We start from the raw sequence: 26,874 nt of genomic DNA, 5'->3' as shown, positions 1-26,874 counted from the left end.
ATGCTTTGAAGGTGGCAAGGGGAGTTCCTCAATCAGGTGGTTTGTGAGTGGAATCCTGAGGCAGTCGCCGATAAACGGGTGACTCTGACCTTGAAAACATCAGCAGCACTAATGGCGGACAGCAGAACCAACACACTGAATGAGCTCTGAGCCAGCCATGTGGCGAGCAATAGATGTGTGCAGCTACCGACCCTGAGTCCTTCGCGAATAACAGCTCAGTTGAAGTATTTGGTTGATCCAAAGAATGTTGAAAATCCTACAGCCAAAGAAAATATGTCTCTCGGGCAAGACTGAGTCAAAACTGGAACCAGACAGAGATGCATGGAGGCGTGGCTACAATTTGTTGACTCAGTCTCTGGGCAGAAAGGATACATTAACCCATTCTTGGACTCTCTCACAACCACACTGGAGAACGTATGTATAGTTACAATGTAATGGTCAATGTGCTCACATTTACAGACCTTTTCATTATTAGGAGCATCTAGACAAAACCTAAAGTTACAAAAGCTTGCTTTTATTTTTGAGTTGAGTCTTCTGAATTATCTTTGCTGCAATACACCATCATCTGAATGTACAATGTGCAACTTTTTTTTATACCTGACCTATGATACAGTGTTTTTATTCAGATAATTCAGTGACTGGGATCCAGGGATAGTATTAACCTCTGTTTCTGCCTGTTGCACTCTTTTTTTCTGATCCCTATTTCTATTTACTTTTCTCTTTGCTTAGTTTTGACCAGTAGTAACAGGATTCGACTTGTCCATGCCATTTTATTTGCAATGTTGGATTTTTTAAAAGCCAATTACAGAATTCTTGGAATAAAATAGTATATTTATTTTGTGGTCAGGATAAACTATCGCAGGATGGGTGTTTTATTTAAATTCAAAGTGCACAAAACAATATCTCCCACTTAGGATATTTTGGTCATCCCTTGATAAATGTAGAGCATTTCAACTGCAAAGAATTGAGCCCTTTTTAGTATGTTGGGCATAAACCAAAATATGCTTTTTTGTCCCAAGGATGAAATAAAAATATGTTTTGTATCTAGAAACAGAATCCATTCAAGTGGATTCAAGTGGATATAGGTGGGTTGTATGAGTGTAACAGACAGATACTGGCTGGGAATGAATGTTTATATGCTGTGTATGTGTTCACTTCTGTTTTGTAATATTTATGTTACTCATGCTGTTAAGAAGCTCTAGCAGTCTTCTTTTTCTTTCTTTCACCCACTCTTTTGCACAAGCAGCAGCACTGGAGAAGAATAACATAGTTCTTTTGCATCTGGCAAACAGGCATCACATTTTTGACAGCCTAGTCAAAGAAATTAAGAAAAAAAAACAACCTTATCGGGCTGATGCACCAATTAAAAAGAATGTTAAATAATTTAACTGTTCTTTTTTGTTCTATTATGTGGTAGCTCAGCCACCCGGAGAGGTTATTATTTTTTTAAAAAAAATCACCTATCCATTCTTTATGTTGTGGGGTGGGATTTATAATGTGACATGCTAAGGTAAACAGTGATGCCCTTGGATAAACTTTCTGAAGTTTGGGAGATGGGTAGCATTCAGTAAGGGAATATCACTTCACTTTTGCAGACCTAGGATGAAAAGCAAGGGAATGATCCTGAGTTTTCATTGCATTTGAAATATTTTGTGATTTGTTCATAGTGTTTTGTTCCACGAGATTACAGCCAAGATAAAACGTTTCAACAGAATTCATTTGAGTCAGACTGTTTTGTTATGCACTTGAAATTAAAAAATGTTTTTATTTTGTGTATAGTCCTGTGATTCCTAAACCTTTTTGAATGTAAGCCATGTAAGTTTTATCCATATATGTTGTGCATTGTATTTTCTACAGTCTTGAATCAATATTAGGAACAATAAAATGATGCAATGTAGCTTTAGAAATCAATACTGCACAAAGTACTTAGTTAATCAGGTTGTTGGTAAAATTAGATCATTAAGAATGTAATCTGTAACAAAATTATCCTGAATTTGAAATAGAAAAACGTTCCTGTATGCTAAGTAAACCATAGTTTAAAACAAGATTGTGAACACGAGTTTCTTTCAAATATAGAAATAATGGGGTTAATGCAAAAATATCCATGAAATTAATTGTTGCTCTGTATCTCTGAGTAACAAAATTTAAATACCGGTAATATGATGCATGCATTGCAATAAGCTTCCTGTGGGCCTTCATTGTGAGAAAGGCTTCTACTCTCTAATGTCATAATGTTCAAAGATTGTATCTTGTTTCTATTGGCATTTCAACTCTGTTGGAGAATTAAGCAGGGAGGGTCCAAGAAGGCATAAAATAACATTAGAAATTGTTTCAAGCTTTGAAAGACAGAAAAGCTAATTTATTTGTAACACCATTGTTGGGTAGTATAGACATCCATTAAAATAAAAGAGTGTTAGCTGAAAATATTGGGGTAACTCAGGTTTGGAATGCAGTTATATTGAGTTGCCACTAATAGACATGCATATATCATTTATCAATAATATACTAGGTATAGTTGTGTTGGTATTAAAAACGATATATCATGTATATTTATTATAAGTTGTTTGTATAGCAAACATATTTCTGAGTGCTTGATCTTTGGTACAAAAAAATACTGTCATACCTAAAACATTTTTATAAAATTATTGAAATAATCAATCATGAAAATTAAGTATGAACTAGAATATATTACTACAATTGTGGCATCCTTGGTGCTGTCCAAGCATGGTGGTTTTTTTTTTTTTTTAAATAAATGTTTTTTAATTTTAATTTAAAACAGGTACAGCATTTTTCTTTACATCTGTAGAAAATGTATCAATCAGTTACAGATAAGTTTTGGTACATCTCCTCCACAGTCAACCAACATAACTCATATTAACTCAAGCATTATTATATATCCATTTTCATTTAACTGTAATTATTATTTAGAAATATTAATAAAAGTAATAATCTTGAACAATACCTGCCCACACCGGTGGGAGAAGAAAAAAAAAGGGGCAAATAAAAAATTAAAATAAAAAATAAAAAATAAAAATAATACAAAACAAGACAAAAACGACAAGAGACAAGGCAGGAAAACAAAACAAAACACAGGTGTCTATTATGAAAAAAAAAAGAAGTATATCAACTGGTTACAACATGCTTTGGTGCTTCTCTTCCATTAGCTCATATTAATTCAAATATCTTAACTCGGATATTTACCATATCAACATCATTATACCTCCAGTTTTAATTACCTATGGTTATTTAAACATCCTTCATCCTTAGCTATGCTAAAGAATTAATCCATAACACATGCTGACAATTCATTTACTTATTTGTAGAATCCTCTATTATCATCAAATCCTCATGTCCTATTTTAGCTGGACATCCATAATATTTAATTATATCATATATCATAACATTTCCCCAGTATTGATTAACATTTGATTATATGTATTTTATTTAGTTTTTTTAATAGTGATAATTATTGTAGTTAATACTCTTTATGTATAATCTAAAGATGTTTTCTCATATCCAATTGTTAGTTATCATATCAACTCCACATTATATACATTACTATCAATATCAATTATTATTCAACTATATCTGTTACAAAAAAAACAATTAGGTTTAGCTAGTTTTCAATTGTATTCTTCAATCTATCAGCCAGTTCCAAATTATATATATTACTATCCATATCAGTCATTATTCAGCTATATCTATTCATTAAGGTAATCAGATTTAGCTAATTTTAAATTACGTTCTTCCATCTGTCAGCCAGTGTCTCTCCAGTGTCCATCTGTGTCCATCTCTCCAGTGTCCATCTCTCCAGTGTCCATCTGTCAGCCAGTGTCTCTCCAATAGCAAAATCTTCTCAAACCAATTGCCACGCGTTGGATAAATTTACCAAATGTTTTCATAAGCAAATCCAGACAAAGATATTTTCGCACCTTTGGACTCTGAATGTCAGTGATGAAATAATAATGTTGTCCTGGGCTTGTAAAATTTTCCAAATTAACTTTGATTCTCAAGGGTGGATTTTCCATTCCTCCTGCACTCTGTCTCTTTAAATGAGTCTTCTTTATAGCTCCCCCCCTCCTTTCTTCCTCTGAGATAGACCAGACACCATTTCTCACATTTTCCATTTGTATTTCAGGAACATTTAAACATTCAACGATCTCAGTTTTTACTTCATATTTTAAAATCAGATGATCCAATTTTCTTTCCAGCCTTTGATAAGAGTCAAAAAGCCCTCTACATGCGGAAAAAAGAATCTGAAATGAAATCTTAGAGGTATTTTGAGACGCCATGATGTGTCGCAGTTAAAAATTGCAAGCTCTTTTTTTTTTTTCCCACAGACTTCGAAGAACTTTTCTTATTCTCTTGCAGGCTGTGCAATCTTATCTGATCATAAACAGAGCCAAGTAATAAAGTAATAAAAATGTCGAATCGTGACGGGCTAATTAGTAGAAAATAAATTTTACGATCCACTTAGGGAGAGTCAGAGGGGGGAGGATGTCGAGGAGTTTCTTGAAGCATTTAAGAAGTAAAGTAACCACCAGCCATAAATCCATTAAAAAAAGCCAATTCGCCGCTAAATTTTCCTATTCTTTGGTTCAGGTTAGCTTAAGTTTTTAACGCGAACAGTCTCTTGGATAATAAAATCAGCTTACCAGATGACATCACTTCTACCATTCTTAGGGGCAACCTGCAGTTTCAGTTAGCACGTAGCTAATCCAGAAAGGAATTGGCACGAGGAGTTAATACCCCCCCCCCCAGAGACTTGCGGGTGTCTCTGAGGTCCTGGGTCTCTCCTCACCTTCACTGTTGTCTCCGGGACAGCTAGAGTTCAAAGAACCCGTCCAAAAATCCTTCGGTATAGAGGAATTTCAGGAGTAGCCTGAAACTCCATCTTCTCACTGCTAAACCCCGCCTTCTTCCAAGCATGGTGGTTTTTTTGCAAAAGTTTCATTACCAAACCTAGGTAATAACATGAGTCCTAGTGGAACAGTGGTTAAAGTGCCATATTGCAGGCAAACTCTGTCCACTGCGTGGAGTTCAATCCTGGTGGGGCTCAAGGTTGACTCAGCTTTCCATCCTTCCAAGATTATTAAAAGGAGAATCCAGATTGTTGGGGAAAATATGTAATATGTTTCAATGTTTTAAAATTTGTTTTATAATTTTAGAATTGTTAGCTGTCCAGGGTCACTTGGTTGAGTTGGGCACCTAGAATTGATTGTTGGTCGAGTGTTAATCTTGGTTTTTATCTCTGTTCATGAGGGTGTTTGATTGCTAGTGGAGTGGAATTTTGGTCTTTTTGTTTTGTGGCTTTTGAATGGTTATCAAAAGAGATAATCAAATTAAGTTTAAGACCAAGATTAACACTAAACCAACACTAGCAGCGCTCATGCCATTGCCACTGTTAACCAAATTCCACCAGTCACTAGCCAAGGACCCACCCCAATTCAAGATATTCTTCTACGTTTAGGTGGGCAGTTTGCTAAATGCCTAATTTTAATAACGTGACCATGGAAGTGTTGAAATTGCCATAACTTTGAGGACCAACAGTGAGTTACTGTTTTCAGCACTGTTGTAACTTTGAACGTTCACTGAACAAATAGACACAAGTGAAGGATTACCCTTGTAGCATTATTACGTAACAGTATTGTAACTTTGTAACATGAGTTCTGAACATTGGGCAGAGCATTTCAAATAATATAGAGTTAGGTTAATATTTTTTCAAACCTGCCTTGGCTGTCAAGGCAATACAAAACATTGTAGAATATATTTTCAGGACAGGAAAGCTTCGAGAAGCAGTAGCAAAATAGTGAAGCTATTTACCAAAATGATTCCATGACTGCTTTATATCCAGTGTAAATATTGTTTATAGCAATCGTTATTCTTTTTTTTAATTATTGTTGATTTTCTTCTACCTATTCTATGTAAAAATTTGGAAGCTATTTTTTTTTTTTTGTAGATGAGGTAGTTTCTATCTTTCCTTGTGTTGGCAAAGACCTGATCTGCTATAATAGTTTTTCACTATGAGAATTTCCACACTTATTGGAAGCTTCCTATATTGAACAATCAAATTTAATGGGAAGAATCTCTTCTGCTTTCGTGGTGGATGAATAACCTAGATTAGGAGAAAGCAAACGGACTGAAGTTTTTATAATCGTTGACTACTGTATGTCAGCTGTGGTGGAGGTACTTGAGTTGTGGTGGGGAGCTCTGAGGTAATAAATTACCTCCTACAGATTGGCATACCTTATGAACTCTTGCAGAAGCTAAAATTTATGGAATGTTAATGTTTTATTAAACTAATATGAAAGAGTGAACCCCCTTGGATTGAGGTGCTGTTCTAATCTGTCTTCTGCCTCTTTGCCTTTTTATTCAACTGCAAAAGCTTTCACCAAGTAGCAGCAGTCTCCTCTGACTTGACCTTGCCACAGGAATGGAATCTTCTTTGACATTTTATCACTGATGATCCTCATCCACAATTTGAGATCAGCCGATTCTGTTCTTTTTCTCAGCCTTTTTATCACTTGGCTGTTCTGTCAAGACAGCAGCAATGCCAATCCTCTTTTTCTGTCAAGTGTTGAAGCAGTGATATTAGATCTATACACTCCTGAGAAGAAAAAGAGGAATACAAAAGTACATCAAAAACAAATGTCTAATCCGCACAAGCTTTCTAGTTGTTGACACAATATTTTCAGGACATGAAATGAAAATATCAAACAAATGAAAAATACTAAGGCTATTTTATACTTTCTGGTTCTCAATCCCGATTACAATATTGTCTCGACCAATCTTTGTTGATGAAAGCCACATCGTAGGGAGAAACTAAACATCTGCATTGCTGGGTTTTATTAAAATAAAGGTTCTTCACTAGACTATTATCTTAAAGAATTGTAATACATAAAAAATGTCTTATAGTGCAAAAAGCAAAGAAAATTCTGTTTAACATCTTCAATTCAGAATTTTCTGGAACCTACTTCACTAGAACCGAATCTGTACTTTCAAAACTGTATACATGTTGCAGTTAATGATAACTACTGTATTTAATACACTATAATTATTAAGCATGATCAAACTTTAAATCCTTCTGCAATGTTAATTACAGAGACAGTATCATCAATAAGACTTTGGATAAATCATGGGGTCAATTGAAATGGAAAATATAACTATTGGAAGATTCTAAATAAAACTAGCATTTCCAAGTTTTAGCATACAAAAGGATTTAACAATATTAACACTAATTTCACCTAAATCTTCCATCTAAAAATGCTATAGAATTATTTTGCTTTTATTTTTAAACTTTCAGATGGAAGCTTAAAATAGTTTACTGATAATACTAACCAAATATCATACTTCCTAGTTTGCTAGCATTTTATTTTAAATGCTTTGTATAAAACAACTGTATTCTGTGTTGATTATTTGGTTTAAATACATAAACATTCTGAAATATAAGAGAAAAAAATAAAAACCTCAGTGTTAGCTAAATATGCCACTTTGAATATAAAATTATATTAGAAAAATTGGAAACATTTAAATACAAAACTATTTACCTTTCCTTATTTAAATTAAAATGTACTGAATTTGTATTGAAAATTATACTAATAATTTTGTGCACTGTATACTGTCTACCACATAATTAGATTTTTGTGGTACCTATTACATTGTTTGTGCTTTTACAAATTTGGTTATTGTTTTTATTCAGATTTTAATTGTTTGCCATTCAGAGCCACATGTGATGTGATATGTGTATATGTAATGGGCAGCTCTATAAAGGTATTAAATAAATATTTGAGTTCCAACTCCATTAAGACAGACTGTGATAAATGATAATATGATAACAATTGATATACAAATTTGAAATTTTAATCCAGTGCAGAATTTTGGTTGGAAAGATGGGTACTGTTTTCAAATCAGTGCATCACTCTTTATTTTCTTGATTTTCTTATGAAATTGTATTTGTAAACACAATGACTTCCTTGAATAGCTGCTATTAATTTCTGAATTTTACAGTTTTACCATTGCAGGAAGTACCTGGAGATACTAATGAAATTTTGAAAGCAGTCTTCCAGTACTTGGAGGACTCTCACAGGGAAGAGGTCATCAATTTATTCCCCATAGTGAGGGGGGGGAGGAGTATCCAGAATAGGTTGACCTTGTCCTCTCATGATTGGATGAGTCAGATAAGCTCTTTGGGCAACGCCCCCTGGCCAGCCGATATTCCCCATATTTGACTCATCCACTCACTGGAAAGCTTGCATCACTCTGGACTTCCAGTAATTTACAAAGGATTAAGGAAAATAAACTTGGACCCAGCGAATCCTGCCTCCCTACATCGCACACAGCCTCCTTCTGCAAGGACTGCCACAAGCCCCCTGGGGCGGCACGCTGCCCTGGCCACTGAGTGAGACGGAGTCACTCAGTGAGGACCTTTGCCGGGCAAGCAGGAGGACAGGGCACATGCTTCCTAGAGGCAAGCCCTTGCCGCAGAGGCTTCTCAGGAGCAGGAGCGCTCCTCCACTCCCCTCAGGGTTTTTTTTCTCCATGTAAATATGTTTTATTTTCATTTCATTTCGTACCGTCACATGTATACTGTGCATAACCGGGGCCATATAACATTGAACAATAAACACAGCCATCCCTCTTGTCAACAATACCCCCCAAAATACAAACCCAATATACCACTTCAACCCTCTGTACACCCTTTCTTTCGCCCCCCTCCAACTTTCCTTCTTCCCTCCAACATTCCCCTCTACCCTACTTCCCCTCCCCCTCTATCACTCCTCGCTCCCCTCAGGGGTTGAGCCACGAACCACGGGTTGTTAAAACCCCCTGGAAAGCCTGCGCTGGCAGCTATCACCAGTGAACAAGGTGAGAGCCGGAGAGGCTCAGAAAGAGCTGTGGGAGGCAGGGGGAGGCGAGAGAGACAGCTTCTAGTGGCAGCGGCAGCCACATGGCAGCCTGCAAAGGTACAAGCCATTTCCATGTGCTCCAGCAAAGAGGAGCCTTTTGAATTTGGAGCCGGGGGCCATCTTGAAACCACGTGGTCCAAGATGGCGGCCCCCAGCAGCTCAGAGGAGCCCAGCTCTTAGCCCTCCAGCAACACCACCACCGGAGGCTCTGAGGAGCTCTTTAAAAGGTGAGAAACCATCACAGAGACATTAGCCAAGGGCAGGGGAGGCAGCAAAGGGCCAAAAGGAGGCTTATCAAGTAGGTTAAAGAGGCAGGGGGTGGATCAATACCCCCCCCAAGCCTACCTCCTAGATGAATCATAGAGGCAGCTGCCACAAGGTTTGCAGGAAGAACCCCTACCCCCCACCCCCAACCTGAGAACTCCTCCCCCAGGGGAGGATCCCCTTCGGCTTGTCCTCAGGTGTTACAGCAACCTTGCCTAACGATGTATGCAAGCCCGTTTCTGTCCCTTTTCTGATTGCCAAGGAACAGGAGAATTCCAGAGGCTTCCCCCTTAAGAACACTCTCCTTTAAGTAGGAGAAAGAGGGGGGGGGGCGAGAAGGCTCTCAGAAGGAGGCCGGCCAGCAGCTCTTAGTAGCACAAGCTGTGTTTTTTGTGGCTAATTCTTGAGGGCGGGGCTATGGTATTTGCCCCGCAGAGCCATTTGGGAAGAAGGGGGAGGACAGGACCCACGTGGCCCAAGACGGCAGCCCCCTGCAGCCTGGAAAATCACAAGTAGAGGGGGGAGGAATAATCAGCCCGGCTGCTAAAGGCTGCAGCTCTCAGTGGAGGGACAGAAGAGCCTCAAATCAGGTTAGAGATTACCTCTGAAGGCCTTCCAAAGGTGGGGGCGACTAGGCAAAGAGCAAAATACAATGCAATACAATACTATGCAATACAATAGCAGAGTGGGAAGGGACCTTGCAGGTCTTCTAGCCCAACCTCCTGCCTAGGCAGGAAATCCTATACCATTTCAGACAAATGGCTATCCAACAGCTTCTTAAAAACTTCCACTGTTGGGGCATTCACAACGTCTGGAGGCAAGTTGTACCACTGATTAATTGTTCTAACTGTCAGGAAATTTCTCCTCAGTTCTAAGTTGCTTCTCTCCTTGATTAGTTTCCACCCATTGTTTCTTGTTCTGAACTCAAGTGCCTTGGAGGATAGTTGGGCTGCCTCTTCTCTGTGGCAACCCCAGAGATATTGGAACACTGCTATCACGTCTCCCCTAGTCCTTCCTTTCAGTAAACTAGACGTACCCAGTTCCTGCAACTGTTCTTCATAGGCTTTAGCCTCCAGTCCCCTGATCCCCTCTGTTGCTCTTCTCTGCACTCTCCCTAGAGTCTCCACATCCTTTCTACATCATGGTGACCAAACTGAATGCAAAATTCCAAGTGTGGCCTTACCAAGGCCTGATAAAGTGGGATTAACACTTCATGGGAGCTTGATTCTATTCCTCTGTTTATGCAGCCAAAAACTGTTGGTCTTTCTGGCAGCTGTTGCACACTGCTGGCTCATATTTAAAGGGTTGTCCACTAGGACTCCAAGATCCCCTTCACAGTTACTACTGTGGAGCAAGGTATTCTGTACCAGTGCACTTCATTTTCGTTGCCTAAAGGTAGAACCTTACTTCATTGAATCTCATTTTCTTAGAGAGTGCCCAATGTTCAAGTGTATCAAGATCCTTCTGTATCTTTAGCCTGTATTCTGGAGTGTTGGCTGTTCCTGCCAGCTTGGGGTCATCTGCAAATCTGATGAGTCGCCCCACCAATCAGCATTTAACAAACAGAGAGCTAACAGTCATTCTGGCTCCTTCTTATGACCACTTGAGATAACAGCAGTACTTAAAGAAACAGTACTACTATCATGGCATATATATTGGTAACCCAACTGTTAGCTTACAGACCTCATTCAAATCACTGATGAAGATGTTGAAGAGTACTGGGCCCAACACAGAGCCTTGGGGTACTCCACTGCATTCTTCCCTCCATGAAGAGGCAGTTCCATCGAGGAGTACAGGTGTGTGCGGTTGGTCAACCAGTTACAAAGCCATCTGGTGTGACAATGTCTAACCCACATTCTTCTACCTTATCTTCTAGTATGTTATGGTCTACCTTATCAGGACTTGCTGAAGTCCAAGTTAACTATATCGATGGCATTCCTATGGTCCACTAGTGTTGTCAGTGTATCTAAGAAGGCAATATGGCTAGTCTGGCATGATCTGTTTTTGACAAACCCATGTTGGCTTTGGGCTCTTGATCTGTTTTTCTCCCTTTCTGAAGAGGGGAACCACATCAGCAATCCTATAGTAGTTCTCCGGTACTCCAGGATCTCTGATAGATATAGTTCAGTTGTTTGGAGATCTCTTCTGCCAGTTCCTTCAGATCCCTGGGGTGTAACCCATCCGGTCCTGGGAATTGGACTTTGGCTAGGGTAGACAGGTGCTCACTTACTTTCTTCCCTATCTCATCTTGGGTTCCTAATCTGATTTTTGGGGTGCTGTTCTTGATAGGTTGGACTGTTTTATCCCTTTGGGTAAAGACAGATGCCAAACATGAGTTAAATAGTTCTGCCTTACCCCTGCTGCTTGTCACCTTCTGGCCACTTTCTCCCAGCAAGGGACAATCGTTTCCTTAATCTTTCTTTTTAACATGTGGGAAAATGCCCCCTTTTGTATTTTATTTTATTTTATTATTATTATTATTATTATACAATTGTATCACAGCGGCCAGTTGTTTCGCCGGATTTGGCATTGGTTACTAGTCGGGCCCCACCCAGGGGCCTAGGACGTTGTAACGTATTTTCGTAATATGCGTGCAGATCCAAGCAGTGCGGCTTTTTGCATTTGACTGATGGTGATTTTGTCAATTTTTAACTGTTTTAAATGTAATTCCAGTGCTTTTGGAATAGCAAAATTATTATTATTGTTGTTGTTGTTGTAATTGTTGTTGTTGTTGTTGTTATTATTATTATTTTACCTTTGTGGCAAGCCTTTCTTTATTATGAGCCTTAGCTTCCCTCACTTCATCTTTACACACACTCTAGTGGCTGACCATTGAACTCCATCTGTGTTTACATTCAGAATATCTCTGCACTAATCCTAGCCATAAAATCATAGCATCCTTATGGCCAGGGGAAAAAGGGTCGGACAGGCTGGTCCTCATGCCAGAACACACCACAAACTCAGAATGGGATGTCCGACTATGAGAAATCGCAGAAGCACCTCAGATAGCCTATGATCTTAGACAGCATTCGCTGAGGGCAGAACATATAGCAGGGGTGGAGAACATCAGAGCCGACTGGCTCAGCCGGACCGAGGTGGACAATTTGGAGTGGAAGTTGCAGCCAGCAATCTTTGAGGACGCCCAGAGGTCGACTTATTCACCACGCCCCTCAACGCTCAGCTCCCGAGGTTCTTCTCCAGGTACCAGACACGGGCAGAAGGGGTGGACGCTCTGCGAAGCCCCTGGCGCAGGGGTCGTCGGTATGCCTTTCCGCCCCAGGGTCATATGGAAAATCCTTCGGGAGGGGGCGGAAGGGATTCTGTTGGCGCCTCACTGGTCCTGGAGGCCATGGTTTGCAGATCTCCAGTCGCTTTCAGTGGAGAGGCCCTGGGGAATCCCCCAGGAGAGGATATCCCTCAACCAGGGGTCGCTGGAGCACCTAGACCCTCAATGGCTCCAGCTGACTGCTTGGCTCTTGAGCGGAGCATCCTGGGAAAAGACCTCCCCCAGGGTGATGCAGACTATCCAGACTGCCCGAATACCCTCCACAGAGCGTATCTATGGCTCCATGTGGCGGGCCTTTGCCTCATGGTGCAACTCCCTGGGGTACAATCCTATCCAGGCCTCAGTGCCTCAGATTCTGGACTTCCTCCAGGGAGGCCGGGACAGAGGGTTAGCTCCTAACACGATTAGGAGAAAGGTTTCAGCCATCTCGTCAGTTCTCCTGTGTGGCAGGAGCCAGAGCTTGTCTCACCATCCTATGGTCAGGCAATTCCTCAAGGGGGCTTCCAACCCCAAACCGCACATGGTATTCAGGTATCCTTCCTGGGACTTACACAGGGTAGGGGACGCTCCAACAGACGCTCCATTTGAACCTTTACGAACAGTTTCCCTTAAGTTCCTGACTCTTACGGTGGCCTTTCTGGTGGCCATCACCTCTGCCAGGCGGATATATGAACTGCAAGCCCTGTCCACCAGGGAGGATCTCTGCGTCTTCCACCAAGACAGGGTGGGGTTATGACTGGATCCGTCCTTCATCCCCAGAGTGGGCCCCTGCTTCCATCGAGCCCAGGAACTGATTTGCCCAACTTCTGTCCAGACCCTTCTCACCCATTGGAGAAGTGGCACACTCTGGGCGTAAGGAGGGCTCTGAGGATTTACCGCAGGAGAACCGGGCCAAACAGGAAATCCGAAGGTCTATTTGTCTCCTTCCAACCAGGTCCTGGGTAACAAGGTGACTTCCACCACAATAGGCAGGTGGTTGCGAACCTGCATTGCCACTGCATACCAATCGCAGGGCTTACAGACACCAATCATATCATAGCTCACTCCACGCGGAGCGCAACCACATCCACGGCCTGGGCCACGCAGATATCCCTGGCCGAAATCTGCAGGGCAGCCACGTGGGCTTTCCCCTCTCCCTTTGCTAGGAACTATAAACTCGACTCTTTTGCCTCGGCAGAAGCCTCTTTGGCCACAGGGCGTTGCAGGCGACTCACAGGGCGGGGCCCACGCGTCAACTGCCCTGAGGGGGGGGAATGGGGCCTCAGGGATCTCCCTCCCTAGGGACGTGCAGGTTTTGGTACGTCCCATTCTGGATACTCCTCCCCCCTCACTATGGAGAAAGGGCGTTGGTACTTACCTGATACGCCTCTTCTCATAGTGGGGGGAGGAGTATCCAGTCCCTCCCTGACTATGTTTGTACGACTAAGTATTACGTTCATTGTTTTATGAAGTTATATAATGTCGAAGACGATAAAGCTAAGAACTGAATTAAGAGTCTGGAGTGAGTGGTGCAACGAGTCGGATAGAGCTCTTCCTCAAATATGGGGAATATCGGCTGGCCAGGGGGCGTTGCCCAAAGAGCTTATCTTACTCATCTAATCATGAGAGGACAAGGTCAACCCATTCTGGATACTCCTCCCCCCACTATGAGAAGAGGCATATCAGGTAAGTACCAACACCCTTTCTCCATAACACTTGAAAGCAGGACAAGAAGCAATGGGTGGAAGCTTCTTAGAGAGTGATTCAACCTGAAAGAGAAAATGATTATTCAATGGAACAGCTTGCTTCCCAGAGTTGTGGGTACTCCATTGCTGGAGGTTTTCAGATTACACAAAAATTAAAAATAATTTTAGCAGATAAAATAAATCGCCTGAAAATAACAATAATTTTAATAAAGAAAAACATCAAGTTCAGCTAGGAAACAAAAATCAAATGCATGAGCATAATATGGTAATGATACTTGTAAAAGAGATCTTTTAGTCAATAGTAGTTGAGTAGAAATAGAATATTAGACAGGAGTGTAGTGTGGCTGTCTGCAAAAGTCAAATACAAATTTAGACTGCATCAACAAATGTAATTTGCAAATCACAGCTTGCACGTGTTCCACTTTATTCTGCTTTAGTTAGACTGTTCTGGGCACTATTCAAGAAGGATTCGGAGAAATCGGAGCATGTTCAGAGAAAGGCAATATAACAATGGTCAAAGGACTAGTAAGTAAGTTATAAAAGAAAGAAAGAAGGAATTGAGGATGTTTCCCTTGAGAAAAGAAAATGGAATGGGAAAACTGTATTATTCAAACATCTGCAAGGATGTCACATAGAAGATCAAGATGGTTCTCTAGTGTTCTGCTGTTCAAAACATGAAATGCCGTAATGGAATTTAAGTTACATAAAAATAGGGTTTGATCAAATGATTCTTGCCTTTACTAGTTTTTTTTTATTCAGAGAGGTAGTGGGAAGAAGCCAGACATACAAACAAAGAATTTGTATTTTTTTACATTGACTGGGGGGAGGGGGGGTTAGTCTTGATGTTTCTAAATGGTCCCTTCCAGTTCTTATAAGTCCATGATTCTCTTTTAAGCTTACTAAGATTGCAATACTAAATGGAGCAGTTAAATACTTTAGAATGAGTATCGTGGAACCCAAATAAACTCACATTTGAGGAAATTTATAAGTAGACATGTGTTAAATTACAAATCTACTTTTTGCTTTCCCTTCCAGTAAAATATTTCAGTTCAGCTGTTTTTTGAACAAAAAAAAAATTCAGATTCTTTTTTTAGTAGAAAATAGGATTTGGAAGATTTTGAAATTCAATAACATTTTGGAATTTATTTATTTTTTAATTTGACATATTTACAAAGCTAATATGAATATTTCTGTACACGGTATGCCTTTAATGCCATACATTATTTGCTTCAGCTATGTTATGCTCTTAATCTGTGCTTGAAATATTTTATCAGTTTTTTTCTAGACAACTTTAAACAATATGCTTTTAATGGACAAACCAGTGATAATTTTTGTCTGTATATAACCAGAATCAACTAGTACAGATTCCTTTCAAACCAAAGATTTAGCAGTAATCTCAGTCTCTGTTTGTTTTAACTTACAGTAGTTATATAGTTAAGATACATTTATTAAACGAGTATTATGTCAGTATGCCTTGGTCAGCATGAAATGTATTACAAGAACTATATCCGTTTGGTTTTTATAAAAATGCTTTTATCTGGTAGTGTGAACTATCAAAATAATGGAGTATAGAAAGTCTTCGGACTTTAGGGCAAGGATCTCAAACTTAGTTCATCACAAGCCTTTCAAAAAGACCGGTTTATTAGTTTTAGGTCTGCAACTTTAAAAGTTTTATACATTGCCATAAACACCTATAGTCACTATCAGAGTTTCTGGACAGCAGCTGCTGGTAACAAGAGCTGCACCAGTGATGTGGGGAACACGCAAGTGGAAAGAGGAGGTTTCAGTCCTGGGCATTGCTATGATAGCACTTCTATAGGAGACAAAACATGCAGCCATCCTGCTTGTCCTCTCTGGACATGGAACAATGCCTTCTTTCCTGTTGGTCTCAGTTTGTTTGATAAACTTGCTGAATTCCACAGCCTTGCATATCTCCATCAGTCTCCTAGTCTGCGGGAAGGAGGGGATGGAGAGGGTGAAAATAGGATTAAAGTTAAAGACTTGATAGTTCCTGTTTTGCTGCAGTCAATGAAGGAGGTGCTTTCTATTCTGGGTAGCCGGCAAGCTTGTACTGTCTTTTTCTATCCGTTCTTGTCTGTCAGTCCACCTCTCTATCTTACTGTTGTCTCACATGTTACCCTCATTTAAATGGGCTGCACACAATACCATCTTCTTTTGAAATAAACTTGTAAGCATGCCTTAGTGGTCTTACTTTTTGTAAGTAGTATTATTGGTCTCAAAATGGACCTGGAAACCCTCACGTTGGAGAGCCCTATCTGAGAATATGAATAGTCAGCATTTTAATTGATTGATGTAATGTGAGAAGCATGTTTAGGATAATTATGAAATCATGAACATTAATTTTCAACTACAAGGTAATTGATAGAATTGATAGTAATTTAGGACAGTGGTATTACAATGAAATTGCATAGATGTTGATTGTTCATGCAAATGGCTAATGATTTTCTGTTTATTTTTTTTTTGCAGGTGTCAGCTGCGATGCATGTTTAAAAGGCAATTTCCGAGGTCGCAGATACAAGTGTTTAATTTGCTACGATTACGATCTGTGTGCATCTTGTTATGAAAGTGGTGCAACGACGACAAGGCATACAACTGACCATCCAATGCAGTGCATACTAACAAGGGTAGATTTTGGTAAATGATTCTTGTCCTTTATTTATTTACTTACTTACTTGCTTACTACTTAATGTCCTATATTTTGAGGTAAACAAAAAATACTTCTGGAATTTTATTACAGAACAAACAGAAAAACAGAATAAACATAAAAGATGGTAAAAACACAAAAGTCCAATAGGATCCATGTATTGTGGTTTTGCAGATTGTAACTTTATAGCTCTATTAAACTAATGAGTTTTTGGTAGACTGATACATGTCCCATCACAGATTTTTGCTCTTTTTCTTTGGCATCCTCGAGGAGAGGCTTGGAAGTGAGGCAGGCTAGAGTATGTGTGCCATTAAAAAATGTGGTAACTTGTCTTCTTGTGTCAGATGTCAGGAGGCAAGTCAATAATGACAGCATTTGTATGACGACTTGTACTTGGGGGGAGGGAGAGGTTTTACATTGGAAGTTTCTTTAGAACTAACAATGTACCAACAAACAGATCATCCAAAAATAAGTAAAACTAAGGTTCTTCTAGCCAACTTATGATTTAAAACTGCCAGGTCTTTTAATTCAGAATCAACCTGTATGAGTTAAAGGGTATTTTCTTCTACTGTTTGAATTGTAAATTTGCTTAGGGTTTTTGTGGTTTAAAAATTAGAAGAAGAAAAAAACAAAAGAGAGGAGTTAGATATGATAGGAGAAACAGCTAAGAAAATATATTAGTAGAATGAACATTCAACAGAAATTGCTGTGAGAAAGATTTCATTGTTGGCTTTGATATTTCTATAGCTTTTACGCTTTTTCATGTTTCAAATATTTTTTAGAATTGTAGATGATAGAGGGATTGAACTGCTGTAAATGTGCTTACATTCTGCTTGATAGTTCTCCATACTATTAAAATCAAAGCATTTCTATTCATGAGATATGAAAAAAGTGACATAGATCAAACTTTTATGGTGTTTTCAGTGCTGTTATAACTTGAACAGTTGATGACATTTTTCGGTTCCTAACAGTTGTCGGAAATGGTTTAGGGTCTCCTGCTTTGGGGTGGGGATGGGGATGGGAGTGTTGGACTAGATGATTTACAAGGTTTCTTTCCTACTCTGTTAATCTGTTAAACGAATGGTTGTAAATTCAGGACTACTTGTTTAAATCAGCCAGAGACAATTTCTCCTTGACAAATGGCATTTACTTACTGCAAGTATTTCTTTTTCATCTGTTGATACCTTTTTCTTTTCCTTTTTTGGGAAAACTTTTGTGTAAAAATATCTCTTCAGTTTCATTTTTGTATGTGTGCTTTCTATAAATCTTAAAATAGAACATTGATGTTCAAATGGATTACATTGTTTGTGCTTCAGTGGCCTATAATAATAATGTAGTCATGTTGATTTTTCTTTTAAGTCAAAAGGGCAAAAATTGTATGTCACAAATTCTAATTTGCATATGACTTTCTGTGAAGAAATAGGATTTTTGACACTAAGAACTTGTTTTAATAAGAAAATGTGGGCTCCTTTTTAAACAGGGATTTCCAAAACTGTTTTTCTTTTCATATTCTACACACACACACATGGAATGAAAAGAAAAACAGTTTTGGAAATCTCTACACACACGCACACGCACACGCACACACACCACATATATGCATACCCATCTGTGTGTTTATGCATCTGTGTGCAAGTGTACCTTGAAGTCAGTCTTGCCTCCTTTCAACTATACAAAAAGTCACTGCAGTTTTCATGACAATATTTTCTGAAGTGGTTTGTCCTTGCCTCCTCCTTAGGGTTGAGACAGAGGAGCTGGCCCAAACTCACCAGCTGGACTTGAGCCTAAGGTGGGATTGGAACTCAGTTTCTAACCTGGTGTCTTAACCATTACACTAAATGGCACTCACTCATATGATGATCATGATGATGATGTTATCCATTCAGTCGTGTCCAATTCTTGGGATATTCTTCTGATCTTGCACTGCTTTTTCTATGCTGTGGTTGGTGCCAGCTTTGATGGCATCCAACCCTCTGCTAAATCTTCCCAGCATAATTGCTTTCTCCAGTGAATTCTGCCACAGGACATAACCAAAAGAAGTGAGACCTCACATGCATACCCTCACAAAATAAATTAAAAGTACAAATAAAATAAAATAACTAAGTCAGTGAGAAGAATGGGCTTATGAGCCAATGATAGATATGGGAAGGTTGGCTGCTCTTTCCTATTTTCCCCTGAAACAACAACCTTATGGGTAACTGTGGTAAGAGAATGTGACTTGCTCCAAGTCACACAGCATAAATTTAGCTTTTCTTTTTATTTTCCAGGTCAAGAACACAGTGGGAAATGGCAATGAGACACTGAAGGTCTTGATTCAAAGCACAACAAAATGAATACTTACAATTTTAAGTTTGATATAGAAAAGTTTGCAGTTGCCCAGTCTGAAAGCCTTTGAGGCATATGCAGAGCATGGCAGCTAGTAGATTAGTGGGACACTTGGTTCTATTAATGCCTTTAGACTGTAATATTTTGTCAGAAAATTGTGTTAGGAATGTCTGTCTGAGTTTTTCTTAACACAGATGAAGTTTAAATCAGGAGGTTACTTTTATACTAGTTTCAGACTAGAATAGAAATTATGTATGTACAGGAAAGATTTGAGGGATTGAAAAATCCAATTTCTAGTTGCCAGCCAAAAATTAATTGAGACAATTGTATCAGAGTGCTCTGGGAGGAAAAAAATATCTTTACATAATACTTTGCTTCTACATGCTTTTCCCCAGTTCTCTCATCTGAACAATAAAGAAAACAGTAAAGCATTTTAGAATTAGTGAGAGGAGAGGATTTTGTAACTTGTTTATCTCCCTACTTTTCTTATCTTTCCATGTTTTTTCTTCCTACTTTTCTTTTCTTACTATGTTTCACTCTTCATTAGGTTACTTTGATCTTGCATCAAATTCTACCCTAGGTTTTCAGTTCTTTTGTTTAGGAGTGTTTTCATGTGTGTGTGTGTGTGTGTGTGTGTGTGTGTGCGCGCATGCACGCGCACACCAGTATTATATCATTGTCATTATGTATGTCCTGTTGTCTTGGTGTATATTCCCTGTGATACAACTCTTACTAAATTTGCTGTGAGCACTTTGATGAGCGCTTCAACTGTTACTGTTTACAAACAGAAAAGAAATGACAAAATCTCACCAGTTTTGAACAGATGGGTAACAGACCTTTTTCCTGCAAATGACATTTTTGGGGGGGGGGGGGGGCTGGAAGATTTAGAAACAATGACAGAAACCTCGGCAGTGACATTGAAAGGGGCAGGCAAGAACATTTTGGCTATACAAAAAAATTCAGAAGTTTGCTGATTCAGTAGCTTAGCACACAGATGTTTTTTTTTCTTTCACAGCTCTGCTATTTCCTTAGAGGAGTTAGTAGCAGTGTTTCTACGTGAAAAATGGAAGACAAATGTTTTTCCTTTAAAGCCCTGTAGGCTGGAATGGCTGGAATTTAGGCAGTGATACTGAGTCACAGAAAAGACAGAAAAGTATTAGCAATTTGCAGTTTTATTTCACTCTTTCCAACATAGATAAGAAAGATTGAAATCAATGCATTTAATTATATTTGAACATTATTACATTATTATATTTTTATCTCATGTGTGGTTTGTGTGTGTGTGTATTTATTGTCACCTCAAGACAGCTAACATATTTGGTATTTTTGCCTTCTATTTTTCCTGCAACAACAACCCTGTGGTGGGGTGTCCTTGACTGAAAGAGTGTGACTTGCTCAGTCACCCAGCCAGCTCTGCCTAAGGGAGGACTAGCATTCACAATCTTCTGCTTTTTAGGTTAGCACTTCAACCACTACGCCAAACTGGCTCTCATAATCATTTGTCCTCAATCTACAACCATTGGTCAGAGATTATCCCAAGCTACGAAGGCATGGTTACAACTGATCCTTGGAGTTCCAGCTGTTCTTGCACTTATGGTCAGGTGATCCCAAACTGCATGCCTGACAACACCTTTAAGTTTACAATTGGTTGCCAAGTGCAATTACATGGTAGTGATTTTCAGTATTCCCTGTTGACTTCCCCAGAAAGACAATGGGGAAGCCAACAGGTTAACTCGGCTGCAACTTCCTGATTGCTTCCCCACTGAGTTTGGTCATGGAAGCCAGCAGGAAGTTGCCTCACCTAATGTCTATGGGATTCAGTTAACAACAGCAAATGGGACTATAGGGATTGCCATCACTAAGTGAGAGTCTTGCTTTACAATTGCATTGCTTAGCAATGGAAATTCTGGTCTCATTTGTTGTAAGTTGACAGCTACATATACTTGCAATGAATTCATCTAATGACCTATGTGATACTTTTGAAGATAAGACAGTACAGGTAGTCCTTGTTTAGCAGCTGCAATTGGGACAGGCAACTTGGTTGTTAAGTGAAGTGGTCACTGAGTGAAATGACAACTGTGTTACCAGCTTTCTTTTGCTTTGCACATCTGCAAAGGCTGTAAATATGTAGACTGGTTGCTAAGCTACTTTTTCATTACCATTGTAATTGCAAACGGTTGCTAAAAGAGGCAGTAGCTAAACTAGAATACCTGTAAAATGGGCTTGGAACATCTGCTCGCTCCCTCTGTTTGTATATACAGTATTCCATAATGATGGCTTTATTTTCTATAATTAAATGTCTAACGTGATAAAGTCATCTACCCTTCCATCTTGGCAAATTTATCTTCATATTGGTTTTTAAAAAATGATGTAAGGGGTGTTGAATTAGAGAGTATGAACTATAAGTAAGTGAAATGTTTAATTTTCCAGAGTGGGAGGAGGGAGTGGTCACGTGTGGGTTTTATCTTAGCCTGATTGGTCCAAGACTGAGAGGAAAGTTATAAATACTGGTGCCTGTCCACTCCTGGCCCAGATTCTCTCAGTCTGGTCCAAGCACTGTTAGAATAATTTTAGGTAGGCTTTCTTATTGTTTCAATTTGACTCCCATTTGGTTTAATTGGGCACTTTAAAACTTTGCAAATTTTCTAAATTGTACTGCTGCGGCCCCAAGGGACAGATCTCTGCCTCGGGCGGTTGGGGAGGGCCGTGTGGGGCGTTTGGTCTCCCCCCCGCGGGCCAGGAGCCTCAGCCCTATCCCCGGGAGCGCGGGGGTGCCAGCTCCGGTGTTTCAGCTGCTTCCAAGCAGCTCGCGTTGCAGCAGCGGCGGCAGGAGAGGTTTCGGTGCCACGTGGAGCGCACGAGCCACCCGCTTTACGGCTGATCAGCCCAGGCGGCTGCCACTCTGCCGCTTATTATCTTATTGACTGGGGGGGCTGTGCGGGGGTGAGGGGAGCGTGCCTGAGTGCTGCGCGGCTCCCCCCCGGCTCGATTTAGCGCGGCGCCGGCTCTTGGAAGCCTGGCTGAGCCGCTGGAGTGCTTTGCCTACTTTTGCCCGCGCACGGAGTTCCGGCGGCCATTTTAGGAGGTCGCCACGTGCGCAGGGCCTGTTTCGGCCTACCTCGTGGGTGAGGCCTAGCACGAGGCTTTGGGCCTAGCTCCCCCCACAGACCTTCAGGCCCTGGTTCCAATGCGACTTTCGGAGGCCTGTGTTCCTGCTCCCTTCGTTGGACACGTGAGTGGGGAATGGACAAGGGAGCGGAGATTCCCCAGGGCCAGGTGGTGGGCCCAGCTGGGGGTGAGGAGGTCCTGGAGGTGGGGTGGGGGGCTCCCCCCCAGGGCTCCTTGGTCACTAGGCGCCCTTCTAGGTCCTCCACTAGGGAGGAGGCCAGGCGGCATAGGGCGCTGGAGAAGACTTTTGCCAGGACAGAGAGGCAGGCCCAGTCAACCAGAGTTGCTCGACTGAGCCAATCCGCCTGGATATTGGAGAGTCCCAAGATGTGTTCTGACACCAAAGACCGCAGGTGTTTCTCCGCCCAGGAGCCCAGCCGCAGAGCCTCCAACCAGAGGCCCCGTGAGTGAGTCCCACCCTGACGATTGATGTGAGCCTTGGTGGCCACATTGTCCGTCAGGAGGAGCACATGACGCCCTTCCACCGAGGACTGGAAGTGACGCAGAGCCAGTCGCGCAGCCTTCAGCTCCAGCCGATTTATGTTGTGGCGGAGGTCCGAGGCCGACCACCTACCCTGCACCATCCGGGAGCCCACTAGGGCCCCCCACCCGAACAGACTCGCATCCGTGGTGACGGTCACACTGTCCGGCTCCCAGAAGCAGCAGCCCCGCTGAATGGCCGGGGAGAGCCACCATGCCAGAGACGCGGAGCCCCGCCGGGAGACAGAGAGTCCGAAGAGAATTGCTCAGGCGCCCTCTCTGAAAGAGGATGAGCTCCCACTGCAGGGGCCTGAGATGAAGCCTGGCCCATGGAACCACCCCGATGCAAGAGACCATCTTGCCCAATAACTGTGACAGAGAGAGGATGGAAGTGGACCGCCTTGCGCGAACGCGGAGGCTGTCCTGCCGTTCTTGAGACAGACTCACCACCCCCAACCTGGAGTCTATGACAGTCCCCAGATGCAGAATGCGAGTGGAGGGAGAAAGATGACTCTTGGCGAAGTTCACCAAAAAAACCCAGGCGTTAGAAAAAAAATGAAAGAGTGGTCCTTTTGATTATTGCTTCCTCCTTTAATTAACGGTAGGACTTTTTTTGTCAGTTCCAACTCTTGGAAACTACATTGTTGGAAGTGTTTTTCTACTGCCTCCTTTCTAGGCCTGAGACAGTGATGGGCTTAAAGTTGCCCATTTGGTTCGTGCTTAAGACAGGACTTCTACTCATGTTTCTCAACTTCTAATTCAGTGATTTAACCATTAATTATACAAGCTCTTTGTTACTGTGTTTTTAATTCCACCTTGATTTTACATAACTAGATTCATAAATATATATTTAAAATTATTTCCAGTCCTTTGTAATAATATCTAATCCAGCTACTGTGTAGAATTCATCCAAAACAATTTGTAATCATGTACCCACCATTCCTGTAAAAGAAACCTCCTCTAGGTTTCATATTGCTGCAGAGCAGATAGTCCAAAAATGTCAGAAAAATATAAAGTCGAGTGGTAAACCAGGTTTGTAAAGAAAATAACAGAAAACAAAGGGCTAGAAAGGAGGAGGCAGAAAGATGTTTCTAGCAGCAACCCAGATTTCCTTCAGAACATGGCTAAAGGTATTGAGATTGTGGAGTAGAATTCAGGCACAGTTACGGAAAAGAAAAGCAACGAGACCATCTGCCAGGATGACATTCAGCCAGACATAGCATATTACCTGGCCAAGTCAATGAAGGAATAGTTGAACATACCCACTGAGCCCTGGGCAGCCTGCCAGGAGTTGGCTGCATTTTCCTAAGAGCTGGTATTACGCCATCAATCAATGTATCAAGGAAGAGGCTGTAATTGATGATGGGTAACCTTTTTGGCATCTCATCACAGTTGATTGACGTGACTTTGGTGGAGCGATTAATGCTGTTATCTCAATTGTTGTACGCCATTTAATTTTTCATTTAACTTTATGTTGAAGTCTGCACTGGTCCAGCACACTTCCTCAACTCCAAAAGAACTTGTTTTCTTTTGTTATGTTGTTTTGCTATGCTGTGAAACCATAGCAAAATCAAGTGCAGCTCATAACCCCTAAGTTTCACTGTGCAGTCCATGTACCATGCTCCTATCACAATACAGGAGCTGGGTCTGCTTAGCTTGGATGTTTTTCAATTCTGTCAGCCACTTTCTCTTCGCTATATGTGAAAAGAAGTTTGTGGCAGTTTGGACACTGGCCCTGTATGAGCCAAAGGCAAACTTTAAATGTCATTAGGCATGTTATACAGCAAAGTTTTAGTTACGTCCAGCTTCTTTATATTTTTAAGGACTTTATCTTGTTGAATGTAAAAAAATGTGGATAGAGGACATGCTTTCTGTCTCTAGACTTCTGTTCAGTGCTCCAGTCATATACAAGCATCTCTTTCTCATGTGTATATAAAGAGAGCTGTCACCTTACTATTATACAGGTATCACAGCTTACTACTATTAATATACTTACCTAAGGCGTTTGTTGTAATTCACACTATAGTTGTTAGTTCGGCACATTCAATAAGTGTTAGTGATGTGAAGATAGGAAGCTTAATGTTATGCCTTTGATCGTTTCTGGGGAGGCCAAAATAATGTTGCACTTCTGTTAAATTGGGAAATTGTTGAATTAAGTCTCGAAGGAAGGCTGATTGTATTTTTTTTTTTAAAGCCTGTCTTTTTCTAACTTCAATCTTTCTTATAGGCACTTTGTGAATGCTTTTCAACATTGGCTATACTTAGCATCTGTGAAGCCATAGCAAAATCAAATCTTAATTTATTAATTGGCAAAATAATGTAGCTTAAAACCACAATTTACTTTTTTGTGATGGTGTATTAACACTAGCCTGCCATTAGGTATCTGTGCACAGTACACTTTGGCTTTGGCTAATCATGAGACACCTAGGCAATGATTCAGAGAGACCACAGTTGATAATGGTTTCCGTCTATTGCATCTCCCGCCACCTATGATACCCCAGAAACATGGTTGACCAGCATAAATAAAAATAGGCAGATAGCCTGATTGAGACTAGAGCCATTGTACATGGGTGAGTGCAAGGGAGATGGATGATCAGAACTGGGAGGAGTGGAAAAACTGGGCAAATATTGATTTTATTTTGGATCTCTTCCTAATGCTACCCTAATGTCTAGCAGTAGGAAGTGAGAGTTCATAATTTTGCAATAGCAATAGTAATAGCAGTTAGACTTATATACTGCTTCATAGGGCTTTCAGCCCTCTCTAAGCGGTTTACAGAGTCAGCATATTGCCCCCACAGTCTGGGTCCTCATTTCACCCACCTCGGAAGGATGAAAGGCTGAGTCAACCCTGAGCCGGTGAGATTTGAATCGCCGAACTGCAGCTAATAGTCAGCTGAAGTGGCTGCAGTACTGCACTCTAACCACTGCGCCACCTCGGCTCTTTAAATTTCATAACTTGGATAGCAGACAGAACAATGATTTTGTAAGCCGTGATTCCTGACTGGTGGTTACAAGGAAACTTAACTATAGGATTGGGTCTAAGGATAGTTAGATGACCTACTTAATGTAAATCTGGTAACATACAATGTGTTGTATATGCTGTATGAATGTTAACTTATGATTCAGGTATTGGTAAAACAAATGAAAGTCTGGTGGCAAGCCATGATTAATATGTCTATGTGTAAGAATGATTTTCAATAAAGCGTTATTGGAATAATCCCTGTTTTGTGGAAAGGCAGTCAGAGCTTCTTCCCTGCTAAAAGTGGCGATTTCTCTAACTACTTGATAATAACAAATAATGCAGGTAGTCCTCAACTTACAACCATTCATTTAGCAACTATTTAAAATTACAACAGCACTGGAAAAAGTGACTTCCCCATGGTCACATGATCAAAATTCAGGTACTTAGCCAACAGTATGTATTTAAGATAGTTGCAGCATCCTGGTGTCATGTGATTGTAATTGATGACCTTCTCAACCAGCTTCCAACAAGCAAAGGCAATAGGGGAAGCTGGGTTTCCTTAATGTTCACACGATTCACTTAACAACTGTGGCAAAAAAAGGTTATAAAATTGGATGTAACTCACTTAACAACTGCCTTGCTTAGCAATGGAAATTCTGGTACCAATTGTAGTTTATAATTTAAGAACTATCTGTATTGCTGGTTTAAAATTTGAGTTGATCAGAATTGTTGTTCCTTAACCGTGATTTAATATTTTGCTAAGAGGCTGCTGTAGCACAATTAAGTTATGGGAAATATCCACCTGGGCTCATATAGTTATTTCAATTGTGGGTATGGCATCTTATTATTCATAATATCAAGCCATCAAATATATAGCTGATACATGAAATTCATCATTGTTAGGAAGTTTTTTGCCCACATAGCTAGTAAGAGCTCACATATATTCATTCTCTCATAGAGAGCAGTCATGTTGCGGATCCAAGAAACCAACAACTTGGATAATGAAAAAAGATTATTTGGGGATTTGGAGCAGTTTTGTGGTCTGTAAAAATATGATTTAGTATTGCAGAAGGTTTACAAGACACAGAGTGCCCACTGGTGGCATTTGTTAATTTGCAGTGCAACATTTGTCA

At 40.5% G+C, this 26,874-nt stretch overlaps 1 protein-coding gene across 1 annotated transcript in view; it reads left to right on the top strand.

Moving 5' to 3' along the window:
- The window catches only part of KCMF1 (potassium channel modulatory factor 1), a 66,236-nt gene that overhangs the window by 17,368 nt on the left and 21,994 nt on the right, over positions 1 to 26,874 (top strand). Inside the window, exon 2 of the mRNA XM_032213144.1 lies at positions 16,629 to 16,796. Within this exon, the coding sequence (XP_032069035.1) occupies positions 16,629 to 16,796 (168 nt within the window). The remainder of the gene's footprint in view (positions 1 to 16,628; positions 16,797 to 26,874) is intronic.

Source organism: Thamnophis elegans, chromosome 3 (assembly GCF_009769535.1).
Source record: "Thamnophis elegans isolate rThaEle1 chromosome 3, rThaEle1.pri, whole genome shotgun sequence".
Lineage (NCBI taxonomy): Eukaryota > Metazoa > Chordata > Lepidosauria > Squamata > Colubridae > Thamnophis > Thamnophis elegans.
This window is presented reverse-complemented; position numbering and strand designations above follow the sequence as displayed.